The sequence below is a fragment of the Balearica regulorum genome, chromosome 5 (genome assembly GCF_011004875.1).
Source record: "Balearica regulorum gibbericeps isolate bBalReg1 chromosome 5, bBalReg1.pri, whole genome shotgun sequence".
Classification (NCBI taxonomy): domain Eukaryota; kingdom Metazoa; phylum Chordata; class Aves; order Gruiformes; family Gruidae; genus Balearica; species Balearica regulorum.
Window position 1 is genome coordinate 8,885,915 of NC_046188.1, and position 14,058 is coordinate 8,899,972.

Genomic DNA, 14,058 nt, shown 5'->3' on the forward strand with positions numbered 1-14,058 from the left:
TTAATTAAAGGATATGTTTTTGTTTCGCTGGCAAAGGGATAGCTTCCCAGGTAAAAAAAAAAAAAAAAAAGTTTTTCTCCTATATCATTTTTGCTAACTCCTCCAGAGAGACGTGCTCTTTCAGATATGTAGCTTCAAATACAGCTTTAGACATCCCCTGATGAGGGATTGAAGTGTGCCTACCGCCTTAGCCAGCCGCTGCGGGAGGTGCAGAGTCACTGCTATAGTGCACATCGGGACGTCTGGGTGGCCGAGTAAAAGCACCAGCTGAGCTTCGTGTTTTGCAGGCTACCAATGTTTGGTGCTCAGCCCACGATTGCTGCATTGTAGGTGAGGGCTCAGCACACTCTGCCCACGCGTTCCCCCATTTGCAAGCTGGTGCAGTGATCCTAAGCACTGTTCTCTCCTTCAGGCTTACTTTCCCGATGCATGTGTGTTTCCCTTCTTGTGCTTAGACCTTCTATCGAAGCATCAAGTCTTTTTGTCCTTAAAAAACTGGAGGCTCTCATGTGACAAGTTAAGCTGAGCTTGTGGCATGGAGGTCTTGAGCAGCTGTCCTAATGTCTGCGCTTCTCTTTTATATGCTGCAAGCACCCTTCCACCCTGGTTAGCAAGGATCAGGGTTGCAAAGGTGTAAGCTTTGTAACGGGATCAGGAACCACGCGGTGTTTTTGAGGTGATACTCATGGTCAGGAGAAGTGCCATTACATAGAACTTGTTTTTAAACGTATATGAAAACAATAACCCAGGTGCTTTAATGAGACTGCTGGGTTTTTTGCGTGGTACAACACCTGCTTCCACAGAGCTTAGTTCTCAGGTGGCTTAATTTCTTTGCAAAGCATGAACTAAAGCTGGCACCAGAGGAGATTTTACTACCGTCATAGCCAATTCTTTCATTATTAGTTTTTCTGGGTTTTTGTTTTTACTGCTCTAAATATGCTATCATTTAAAGGTCTGTAGGCGTGTTTATAATGTTCTCAAGAGCCTGCAGGCTGCTCTAGGTCAGTACTTGAATCCGCCATCACCTGTGTGCTATGTCTGGCCCAGGCACTGCGATTGCAGCGCTGTCCTTGCGCTTGTTCGCATCTACAGGCGCAGTCATAGGGGCTGGCTGCGGAATGGGGCCTTTTATTTACGGCTTGCCAGAGTGAAGGTTCCTTTTGAAGTATAGAGATGGGTGAGAGAACATTTGAAATCGGTCGGTATTTTGAAACCTGTCTGTCTTACCTGCCTGACACTACAAAGTAATTTGAGTTGGGATTTGAAACCTGCTTATTGCTTTTAAAATACCCTATGATTCTATGTCTCTACAGTTCACAAAGAGTACGAAGTTGAGTTCTTTTAGTAATTTCACATTTATTTTGTTTATTTTCATTTCAGCTTGAGAAGGCGTTATCAAAAAAGCTGGAAGATTTTGAAGGTATAAGTTGTGTTTAGTGTAACATATCACTCATTTGTTCAAAATTACATCAATGATTGCTGAGTTTTATTTTTATTTCATCACCACAGGTGAAATATCGAGCTATCAAGATGAAATAGAGATTGAATTAGAAAACAGTAGACCAAAAGCAAAAGGCGTATTTGCAAATTTCACTAAAGATGGTAAGTCTGTAAAGTCTTACAGCTACTTAAATGATAATGGGTTGAGATCCTGCAGGCGGTCTTAAGTGTATGAACTTTATTGTGATAAATGGGATCAGATTAACGGTTGGACTCGATGATCTTAAAGGTCTTTTCCAACCTAAATGATTCTATGATTCTATATGTATGCTTCCATAGTACAAGATCTCTATTGAGTTGGGATTCTCTCTGTCCTTTAGTTGGTTCAAGTATCAGTCTTCCAAACACCTACATTGTTCATTACAGTGACAGTTCATTAATGACTTCAGTTGTTTTTCTTTCCTGGTGCAGTATAAGCTTGGCAGTGGCACCTGAGCATGTTCCTTTTCATCACAGAAAGTGCAGTGGACCAGACCCTTCTCTCACCGAATCCCCCAGTTGACTAATCGATACAGAAGGGCTTTGTGCAGGTTAAATTGGCTATTTTTTATTTGTAATTATGCCAGTAAGTAGCCGCTTTCTCTCAAAGCCCTTTTATCTGCCTTAATTTGGCAACACAATATTTCTATTTTAAATGATGACTGTATTCACAAAAATACATTTTAATAGCTAAGGTAATGAATTTGAAGAGCATCTGGAAATTCCATGTATTCATACATTGTACTAAAATATTGTGTATTACTTCTACAGATTTTCTGTAAAGATTTTTATTCTTCAAGTGAGCGCCTGTCTATTTATTTAGTTTCTGTAACAGATGGTATGCAATGATCTGTTGGGGTTTTTTTCTCTTACAGATCCTATAGATGATAGTACCTCTAGCATACTGGGAGAGGAGGAGGCAGAAGATGAGGAACTGGAAGCAGCTGCTAATCACTTAAACAAGGACTTTTATAATGAACTTCATGAGAAGGATAGAGCAAAAACAGATGAAGATGGGAAATGCAAAAATGGAAATGAAGCTCTTGTAAGACCACCCGCACTAGAGTCCTTGCTCGGCCCGCTGCCCACTGCAGCTAGTCTTGGCATAACAGAGTCCATAAAAGAATGCATATCCGCTAAGGACCGAGAGCCTGGTGAGTAGGAGATCCGTTCAGCTCAGAGTGGAACCTGGACACATGCAGCCAGTTGTGGGTTTATTGTGCAATTTCCGTGTACCTTGATGGTTACTGTGGTAGCTATTCTGTGAATCACTGTAAGATGGAGGTACGGGAGCTGTGAGGCTGGATGGGACCAGTGGTCGTGGTTGTTGATGTTGGTCGTTGGCATCTGCTCCTGCGGAACCTGCAGGAAAATCTGGAGTGCTGTTATTTTCTGAAGCCTGAGAATGTGTATCTCCTAGTCGAGTAGATTTGCAGTTATATGATAGCTGATGGGCATATTTCAAGCCATGCAGTCTCAATTAGGAAATCGGAGGAAGCAAATTCCTGTAAATATGACTGGGAATTAAAACCCAAGTATGAGAATTTTAGATCAAGGCAGACTTTCTCAGGAGACATTTTACTGGAGTCAAACACGATACAGTCTGTCTCTCTGATTGTGAATCTTTGCAAATGGCAAATATTTAATATGTTTGTAAGAGGAAATAACTGGTTGTATGCTTTTTTTCTTTGATACCAGCTTTGGGGGGTGTTTTGGTGGTTTTGTTCCATTTTTCTTAAAACTCCAGATCTATTTGTAACATATAGCCCTGTATAGTACAGTGGGAGCAGGACTGATCAACTCAGGAAGCCAATTTTTCCAGAGTCGTTAAGTCAGACAATAGGGGGTGTTTTGGTGGTTTTGTTCCATTTTTCTTAAAACTCCAGATCTATTTGTAACATATAGCCCTGTATAGTACAGTGGGAGCAGGACTGATCAACTCAGGAAGCCAATTTTTCCAGAGTCGTTAAGTCAGACAATACTGCAAACAGCCAGTCATCCAGGCAGGTTTGTTTGCTTTTTCTTATGTGTGCTTGAGCTTTATGGAGATGGCGGGTTTTGTAATTCCTTTTGCATCTTAATGACTCCGAGAACGGAACATATCTAAAGGGCATTTTATTCTTTTCTTTATCACAGTTAATTTTTCCATCATAAGACACACCTGTCCGAATCTGTTTTGTCAGCTTACTTGGGGGTTGATGCAGAAGAACATTTTGTTATCCAAACTGTTCTGATGCTAATTTCTGTTCAACAGCACCTATTTATAATGAGATCCTCCCTGCCTGAATAGATGAACTGAATGCATTCAGATTCTTACTATGTTAGTGTTCATATTCCAGAAACATAGCAGGACGATTGCACGTTTATATTTTGTACAAATGAAATCATATAGAAACAGTGGAGTGGTTTTGGTTTTAATTATGATTAAAAAAATGGATGGCTCGTGGCTTCTCTTTCTCCTGGAAATCAGCGATTCATGTTAGAGGGCGGTCAGTAATGGCTAGAAGCTGTTGTTGTCTGGCTAGCCAATGACCTGTAAAAATGAGTTCCCAGTGATGGACGTTTCTCAGCTGGCATCGCTATTGACCATTTTAATGGACAGGCTGAGGACTGAGCTTAGAGATGAAACTGAGCTGGTCTGGCCAGGTATGAGTCGGGCTTCAGGCAGGTGGGCAGGAGAGCGCATGGCTGCTCATGCTATGGCATGTCTGCATTTGCTGTTTGTTTTTTTTCAAAGGTGGAGGATGTGCCAAGTGAACTGAATTTCAAAACCAAGTAGGTTTCAGTAGGTTCATTCTCTTTTAATGCATCTGAGAAATCATTGCGGGTGTTTGAACAAGTACTTATTTTCTTAATAAGTTATGAAGCTCATATGCTGAATCACTGTCTTTGGGTTTATTTTGATTGTAGATAGTGCCTCAAACTTCTTTTTTTTTTTCTTCCCCCAGTGATTCTGCTAATTTTTTTTCATCATTTAAAGGTTTCATGTTAAGTCAGATTCACTTTGGTTATGACTGTACTGTGGGGTAGTCATGCTGGGGTGCAGTTTCCAATCTCTGAGCCCTTGCCACGTGGTGCCTGTGTGGTGTGGATGCATCTCGGTGTGTGTGTGCGTCATCCCCTGAGGACCTGGTTTCCTTCGAGAAGTCATCTGAGTATAGGAGCCGTAACAGAGCCTCGATGTGTTTTGGATGATTGGGAACCAGGTCGAGCAGACAGGCTGGGAAGTACACCCGGCTTGCAGTTTCATGTTATTATGCAGAGTGAAGAAAACCTCTTGTTAAGATGCCTCCCATTGGTCACTTGTGCATCTTAGCTCTGAACCCCAATGAAAACTAGCGTAGATGTTTCTGGCACCTCAGGCAATAAAGTCTTGACTTCTGCGTCATAGCTCTGGGAAATCTGGGAAAGGTTTGTACCTGGAGGTAGTATCTTCTTCTATCAGGCCAAGTGGTATAGTTGTTAAAAATTAGACAATTTCCAGGTTTCTGAGCCCTTCTTCAAGTCTGAAAAAGAAGCGGCAGTTTTCAAAAGTAAATATAAGATGAGAGTAGTTGCTTAGAGTTTAATTTCAGACAGTACAATTATAGATCACCTTGAAACAAAAGTAGTTAGTACCTGTGGAGGGAAGAGAGAAAGATCATAAAATTTCCTGAATTTATCCTGTGTACTTGTTTTCAGTTTAGTGCAATTTATATTGTAAATCTCGGCTGTCCATAGGTTTGCTATGGTATTTCATGTTCCAACACCTAAATCCATTGGAGAAGGGAGAGAGTCATCATAACATTGCACCCTTAAGGTGATGTTTTGGTCCTTCTCCACAGCTGTGTAAGTCATAAACCAGGAACCTTTCCCTTCCCTCAGCCCTCTCCAACCCTGAGTCATCTTCCGCTGCATGGACCATCTGGGTCAGATTGGGCTGGAGACCTTAGTCGAGATGATTTTCGATCTCCTCTGGTCTCCACGTGTTGTTGGATGGGTGTATTATGTGCAATCAGTGCAGCGGTTGCAAACCAGGTGCTTGGTGCTACGTGCTGAGGATTCCCAGCAAACCCTCGTGGTGATACACTGCGTGGTTGGGCAGGTGGCTATTAAATAGGAGCTTGGCAAGCAGGTACAGTATGTGCAATGTTCGTCCTCCTTAAATGCAAGGTATCTCCTCTCCCCTCCTCTCTGTAATGATCTCTCTTCCTCAGAAAAATCTCTGCTGTAGGTACCTTCTACAAAGTCTTTTCATTTGGCTTGTGCAGGTGGTAATTCAGTTATAATTGCCTACATCAGCTGCTTTGGGAAATCTTCCACCTTTGTGCTACGGTGGCTGCAGCAGCAGAAGGTTTCTCACAAACTGCTTATGCAGATAAGACTTAGGTGCAGAGCTCAAGTATTAAGAAAAATTTAGTGTATTTTTGCTCCATTAAATACCATTAAAATTGGTATTTGAGCAGTGTGAGCTTGTCTATATGTAAGTTTTATGGAAAGCATAGTATTTTAGCAAATTTGCATTACAAAGAGAGCATGTAAGGTACCGGGTTAATGAGTAAAGTGCTTAGAATAAACAGCACGTTTGACTGTTTTTTCCCTACAAAGTGTATTAATTTGCAGAGACATTTAGGCTGAAAGCTGTTCGAGACTTTGCAAACGGCTTCTTTCTTATTCTTCATGATTAAAGTACTCTATGGTGAGTTCTCAGTTTCAGAGCTGGAGATCGGGTAGAGCAGTCTGGATGTTTTCCTGGCTGTGCAGCATCCCGGCGTCCTCTCCATGCTCTACATGGTTTTTTTGATTCTTCAGTTCCTCAAAACAGAGCACCATTTCCTTTAGGAGTCTTCCACAGTCAAATACCATGGACTCCAATCTCAAGAAATACATTCTTTGGTGCAAAATTTCCCGTTGCAATTTATTTTTCTGTCCCTTTTGTACCACTTCAGATAACTTATTGCCTTTCCTGGTGTTTCTGTTTGCTGGCTGTCACCCTGTCCTTCCCATGCCATGCTGCTAGGCTGTACACCACCAGTTCATCTCTTCTTGCCACATAAATCGAAAGTCATAAACTTAATTTTGGCCAGAGCTAAAAGTGAGGAAGGTCTGATAATAATAGAGATAAGGGTAAAATACGAGCTATAAGTTACTGACTGATTTTATATACCTTCTCCTTCGTAATCTAGGTAGTGTTTGAGGCGTGTTTTAGTTTTTCTTTTGAACCGAAATTCACATGCAGTCATTTAGGGCAGAAGTTTCCAATAATGTATGTAAAGTGGGTGGTAACACGCTCCTGCACGTCCTCATGAAAGTAAACGGCTTTTGCAGTGAGGAATCACCGTGCATGTACCGTCTTGTGCTTGGTTAGGCACCCAGCTAACTGCATTCACTGCTAATTTCACAAAGAATACATGAGAAAGATTTTGTGCTTGTTCATAATTAATAGTTTGCCCATTTATTGCTCCTTGTATTTATGCCTCCATTACTGCTGCAGGCATAGTCTGACAGAGGCTGAGGTCAAAAGATGTTGCCATTGATTTCTGTGGGTGTTAAAGACCCCATGCAGGCAGTGGTCACTGATCGAATAGTTACCGTCCCTGTGTACCAGTGCTTTTCAACTTCTTACCCAAGGAGGATGTGGAAAGTGGCTGAAGATGAAGTTATACAAGATAGGGATGGGCTCATCCTCCAGGATCTTACTCTTTTCCTCCAGATTTCACCCCCCTCACCCTACCAGCTCCCACTTCATACTTTGTCCTGGCCTTGGGGTTTGACCAATCCCTCCGTGAGCAGACTCAGTTCCCTCACCCAGCAAGGAAAAATACATGCAGGCAGGGGAATTTGTAGAAACGTGACATTTCTAGTAGGGTCTGAGCCTCCCTGGAAGGATGCGTAGGGGCCCGCAGGCTGAAAACGGCTGGAGAATGGCTGTTGGTGGCCACGTGTGCCAAGGAGGGTTGTTCGCCCCATCTGGGAGCCCCATCCCGGATTGCTGCGTGGCGGGGGGCAGGCTCACTGCTCTCACAATCGCTGCTCCATCAACAGGTGGGCATTGACCCCCTCTGTGGGTTGGTTTCTTCTTCTAGCATCCTCCTTTCTTCCTCAGATTTTGTCTGAGTACATCAGTGACAACTGTTTGAAAATATATAAATGTATACATGCATATAAAAGTATACAAAAAGATATAATCAGTAATTAGAGAGAACATTATGAAGCCCTATTAAATCATAATTACCGCATACATGAGAAATAAAGCTGCTGAGTGTAGCGCTAATTGTGTTGCATATGCAAAGTACACTTGGTCATCAGTGCAAGCGTGTGTGTCCCCATCCTGATCGCTCTTCTTCTGGCTCTGGCTTCAGCGGTACGGTTGCTTTTGTGGTTTTAAGCCCCAGCTGTGGCAATGAGCCATGTGCATGACCTGCTTGGTGCCACCTTCCTTGCGTGATGCCTTCCGAGCACTCTGAGGGTTTGATCGTCATCTCCGTGTGCCATTTGCTCACTGGAAGATATTTTCTGTGGCAGGACTAGCTCTTTCCCAGTTTTGAGATCTAAGCCATAAAAACCCTGATACAAGCTAATCTTTCTAATCTAGCCTCTATATGCCTATGCTTGGCAGTCCTGATATAGACTGTATCCCTGATTGAGCCTTCATTAGGCTGTTAATGAGATGTGAAGAGCTTGCTGCAGCAAGCATGGTAATAGGAGACCACCAGCTGCTTTGAAAGCAGTTTTTTGATACCTGAAGTCTTGGGTATGAATTACAGATGACATGATTTTCTTACTTGACTATGTATGTCACTCACACACAAGTATCGCCTGTGCATGTGTTATTCCAAAATCTGTGTATGCATTTTTTCATGCAGGATCTTTGCATTAAAGGATAGGAATGCTATAAATTTGTTCCATATTCATGCCGTGAGTAACTAGGAAGGTTAAGGGATGAAAACTAATCATATAGTTTGGCTGAAAGATTTCCAAACAAATCTAGAGAGGAGTTTTGGAGAGAAACCTGCAGTTTGTTAGAGTCATCAGGGAGATAAATCTGAGTGAAAGCATAAGCTGAATCATGTGAATACATTTTTAGAACATTTGTGGATGTTTTAGGAATTTTCCAAAGGATTGGTTTATCAATACAGACACTCGTTATAGGAAAATGTGTGTCATTTTTGTCAGAAGTCTTGGTCAAGAAGAACTGTCCCAGAGTAATGGGTGCTGTGAGTGGGAGAAGGTACCAGAGAGTGGGCTTTGGGCTCCTGAGCTGAACGGAGCAGACCCATCTCTTAAATGTTACTTGGCCACGTCCCATGTGAATGAGTGCCCTTAGCCCCTGGCTGACCAGCCTGGCTGTCGTGGTACCCGAACTGTTTCGTGGTGGAGGGAGTCTCTTTATGCTCTTCTCCTCCCTTCTCCTTTCTCTCTCCTCTCTCCTCTCTCCTCTCTCCTCTCTCCTCTCTCCTCTCTCCTCTCTCCTCTCTCCTCTCTCCTCTCTCCTCTCTCCTCTCTCCTCTCTCCTCTCTCCTCTCTCCTCTCCTCTCCTCTCCTCTCCTCTCCTCTCCTCTCCTCTCCTCTCCTCTCCTCTCCTCTCCTCTCCTCTCCTCTCCTCTCCTCTCCTCTCCTCTCCTCTCTTCCTCATAAAATTCTGGTGTGGAATGGGAAATGTTTTAAAACCTTTAAAAGCTTTTCCATGCTTGGAATTTTTTTTTTTTCCTGACTTCTGCCTCATCCCGACTACTGAGTGGGCAGTGGGCAACGTGTCTTTTCTGTCTTTAATTCTTCCAATAAAAGAATGATGGAAGGTTTTATTTTCAATTTGAGTAGCATAAAAGCCTTACATTGCTCTTTGGTGAGAAAGCTAACATGCTGCTTAAGGCCTCATCCTCCCTTGCTTGAGGAAAAAAAGGCAAAAAGCTGCTTTCTCCTCTCTTGCTGCTTCAGCCAGCTGCTGGCCGCAGGCTCTTTGGAGAAGGAGGTAGCAGCAGGGCTGTTTCTCTGGTTTGGAGACACGTGGCTGGGAGAAGAGGGTGAATGTGCCGAATGGGGGCCCTGGTGCATCATTCTGCATGTTGATGTTTGACATGTGTGTGCTGCTGCATCAATATTACTTTTTAACGGAGCGAGGAGAAACAATCAGCCTGAGCAGGTTTTTGTGCATTGTTTTGCCTTGCGTTGAGGGCACGTCCAGGTCTGCCATCATCTGCTTAACCTAGGCTTGGGCTTAAGGAGGTGGAAATGTCCAGGAGCACAGAGCTGGGCAAGCAGGGAAAAGAGGAGAAGCTCAGCTGGGGCTTTAGAAATGGTCCTTTTCCCATGCCTAAGTAGCAGAATTATGAAAACAGTTGTTCCTCAAATACTAAGGGAGGGTTGTGTTTCATAGTTGACTTAGATGCCTCAGTATTTGTAGGTGCCAATCTAAGATTTTCTTTCTGTTGGGGCTTCTTTTCAAGGTTTTCTCCTGTCTGCACTCCCTAGCATCTGAAAAGATGAGGGTTCTTAGCATGGGAGATACTTTCCGGGGCATTTATAATTGCTTCTGTCTTTCCAGGGGCCGATTCTCGGGGAACCTGTGGAAACGTAATCATCTCAGGGATCACTGCCCCCCTCCTAAATCGTGGTTGAAATAGGCTGTGGATTAAAACAAGACGGGGGGAGGTGGTGTTGGGGGGGTGACGACACAGAGTCCTACAGGCACGCAGGAAACCTGGCTAAAAAACCTGAATAACTCTCTGCTAGTATGAGAATTATATATTTCCTTTTCTGGACCTGCCAGAATTTGAGCCCGTTAATACTCACAGTTATTTGGTTAGGTGGCCAGTTTGCAGAAGAAACGGACATTCCTGTCCTGCCCTTCTGCCAAAAAAGGAAGAAAAGTCTTTCACCAAAAAAGTCACTGAAAACTGAAATTGTTCATTAGAGAGTTGCGGAAAGTGAAACGCGTGGAGGCTACAGAGAGGACGTTAAATTCGCATGGAAAGCTACCCGCTCAGGAGGATGTTATTTGAGCAATTCATCACGGTATCTGAAATGTCAGGAGTGGAGGTTTGGGTTCAGTTCAGGCAGGCTTCATGGTCTCAGTTGTTATTGAGAGTAAAGACTTATTAACCCAGGTCAAGGAGCCACAAAACGTGCCCTTGGAAGAAGGAAATGCAGTGCAGAGAGATTTGCAAGGCTTAGCTAGTTTGGGTTTAATGTAATGGGTAATAAATCCATGCGCAGTGGTGTGGTGGATCCTGACCACTTCGCGTTTGTCTTGCCTCTTCTGAAAAAGCTGAAATAATCCTCCATTTAGTACTTTATTTTCTTGTGGTACAGGTTCAGCTGGTAAAGGCAATATCTGCACACTGAAAATCCACCGAAGCAAACCCTTTAAATGAAGTACTGTTTCTGCAAGGTTTCAATATTTTGGTGTAGCAGTTTGTTGTTTTGCTTTTGTTTGGTAGCTTTGAATTTAGTTTGTAAAATTCAGTCCTATATCCTCTTAAGGATTAACTTCATCACACCACTACACACTTCATTTGGTTGATTTGTTGGTCTGAAATCCGTAGGACTGTCTTAGTAGTCAAGATAAACGTGTGTGCACGGGTTGGACTGTGACTTGCGTGGATGACCCTTGTAATTAGGGATTTCAAATACGGCAGTACGGACTGTTGATGAAAACAGTCATGAGTTTAGCCTGGTATAATTGCAGTTTGACATTTTTGGTTTGCTAAATGCTTTCATAACTAAAAAGGATGTATTATCCAATAGAGGAATAATATTAATGTTGACACTGTTGGCAATTAAAAACAATTTTGGAAACTGAATTTTACTGCTCCTGATTGCTTTTCAAATAATTCGTTTTTCAATGTTACTTTAGGATTGGTTCATTTATTAGGTCTTTTTTCTTGTGTGACAATGAGATAATTGCTATTTATTTTTTATCCTGTAAGCAATTATAATCAAAGCAGCCACATATAGAGTCTCTTTTGACCTGGAATCAGAGTGACCTGTCAACATGAGGCTACTGTATTCTTCAGCTTTTCAATTTAATTTTTTTTTTTCATATGCACTCACCAGAATGCATTCAGTAGGGCTGAAAAATTGCGGTTAGAGTTTTCGGTGTTCTTTAATAATTACAGTGGTGCAAAGCCATAGAAACTGGCAGGTAAGACCAGCTTTGGGTTGGTTATTAATAACAAAAATTGTGGTCTTTTATCTAGGGTTGTGTGGACTGTGTTGGGTCAGTGTCCAAAGCGGTCGGAGGAGGATGTGCCAGCAGGCTGTGTGGGGATGGGGAATTGAAAATTAGGGAATTGCAAAGAGTTGACTGTGGGGATTTTTTGCAGCCAAGTTTTTCTGAAAGGAAACAGAGAATTTTTAAAGTCAGCAGTGTAAGGTACAGCTCAGCTTTCATGTTGAAACGTATGTGTACAGCTAAGGTTGGGGAAGTTGTTTTCTGAGACAAAAGACATGGACATTTACAACTGTGTAGTAGGAATAAGGGAATGAATGTGGAATGAGAGGGAATAAATAACGCTGTTAAGTAGTACCTGGAAAGAAATTCAGAGCAACAAACAAGGCTCATGAGATAGGTATAAACGCAGAAGCCAGAAGTAAACAGCTGTACCATGGGTGAAAGGATACCGTTTTTCAGCAAATTCGCTACTTAAATAATGTGTTTGATTTAGTTATGGTGGGGAAGCCACTATGTGCTCACAGATGGGAAGGAAGTAAAACATTGCTCTGTAACCAAATCATTAACACTTATATAGGAACAAGGCAAATGATCGATTTTGGAAGTTATGCTTAATGGTCCTTATTAATTTCCTGCTAATGGTAAAAAATGCAAATCCACGTGACCATAGAAGTCATGTATTGAAACGCAGCAGCATCCATATCAACATGCAATTGTGTCACCACTGGTGGTACTGTATTCTGACAGTGCTTTTCATTAAATAAAACATACTTCAGTGAGAAGTTGCTTTTCTATAAAGTCTCTCTTTGCACTTCAAGCCAGAGTTTGTTGCACTTAGTGGGAACACTGCTTTCCATGCTGCCACCGTGTCTCACGGCACTGTAGCTGCTGCAGAACTAACACGCAGCTCCTGCACTAGGTTCTTCCCCAAGAGCAAAGATAAAATCCCTGGTTTATACTGCGCTGTTCGAATTCGGCCTCCAGTTTTAACACAGAGCAGGTGTGGCGGGATGTGATGTTGTGGGTGCTGTTGGTTGAGGTTAAGAATCATAGAACCGTAGAATCATAGAATGGTTTGGGTTGGAAGGGACCTCAAAGATCATCTGGTTCCAACCCCCTGCCATGGGCAGGGACACCCTCCACTAGACCAGGTTGCCCAAAGCCCCATTCAACCTGGCCTTGAACACTTCCAGGGATGGGGCATCCACAACTGCTCAGGGCAACCTGTTCCAGTGCCTCACCACCCTCACAGGAAAGAATTTCTTCCTAATATGTGATCTAAATCTGCCTTCTTTTAGCTTAAACCCATTACCCCTTGTCCTGTCACTACACTCCCTGATAAACTGTCCCTCTCCATCTTTCCTGTAGGCCCCTTCAGGTACTGGAAGGCCGCAATTAGATCTCCTAAGACGTGTCCTGCCTTACAGGCTCATCCCCCTCGTGTCTGCTGGCATTAGTGCACGTGTAGTTGTCTCCATCACCCGGGTCTGTCAAAAATGTCACAGGCTCGTGCAGCCATTTTTAATAACAGGGTCTCTTTGACAGATGCGTGTTAGGGAGCGATGCCTTGGCCGGTGCAGCAGCAGGCGGAGGGAAGGGGCACGGGTTTGGGATGCTGGGGGCAGAAACCAGCTCCCCCAGGTCAGCTGGGGCTGGAGGAACGCTTTGGACCACATCTTTGCTGCAGCAAAGAATGTGTGTTTGGAGGCTGATAGTGGCATTCCTGCTTGCACTGATTGTACGATCGAACGGGCAATTTCAGATACGCTGTTGCCCAAGATCATTTTACCTGCAGGGTCTTTGTGGAGAGAGTAAGGTTGATGCTTGAAGTTCAGCTCCAGAAATGCAACACTTAGAAATCTGCGAGCAATGAAGAGGTTTAGTTTAACAAGGTGGGGAGGGAATTCAAAAAGGTATGCTGAATTCTCTCCTGAAAAAGCCTTCTTTTAAATTTGAAAGTTTATTGCTTTATCTCAACTTTCAGAAGGCTCGCATGAAACTTTCTTGCCTTTGAAAGCCCGATAAGAACTCCTTGAAGTACTTTGAACTGAAACAGAAAATTTAATAGTGAGGCATTTTGAACATGGAATGATGTTTGTGGGCGAGTAATTTAAACAGGTACTAATACGAAACTTGAAAGGCTACAATCGGTGTACACACACAAACTGGGTAGAATATCACTGGGAGCAATAAAATGTAGGAATTCTTCATACTGCTTTCATTGCAAACAATTTTTATGGTATGGCCTGCGAAGCAATTGAAATGCAGAGAGCTGGCACATCACTAGATTGATAATTCCTCCTGCTATTTACAACTTATTCTCGGTACAGATGTCCCCAATTCTTTCTTTCTATCACATTAAAGTTTCTTGTCTGCTTCAATTTCATGCCTGCCTCAAACGTAGCATTTTTTTGAAATTGTCCCTC

General features: G+C 42.8%; 1 protein-coding gene across 1 annotated transcript in view; it reads left to right on the forward strand.

Moving 5' to 3' along the window:
* Window positions 1-14,058, forward strand: part of BRF1 (BRF1 general transcription factor IIIB subunit) — a 176,985-nt gene that overhangs the window by 100,121 nt on the left and 62,806 nt on the right. The window contains exons 9-11 of the mRNA XM_075753389.1: window positions 1,381-1,420; window positions 1,510-1,602; window positions 2,355-2,633. Of these exons, the coding sequence (XP_075609504.1) occupies window positions 1,381-1,420; window positions 1,510-1,602; window positions 2,355-2,633 (412 nt within the window). The remainder of the gene's footprint in view (window positions 1-1,380; window positions 1,421-1,509; window positions 1,603-2,354; window positions 2,634-14,058) is intronic.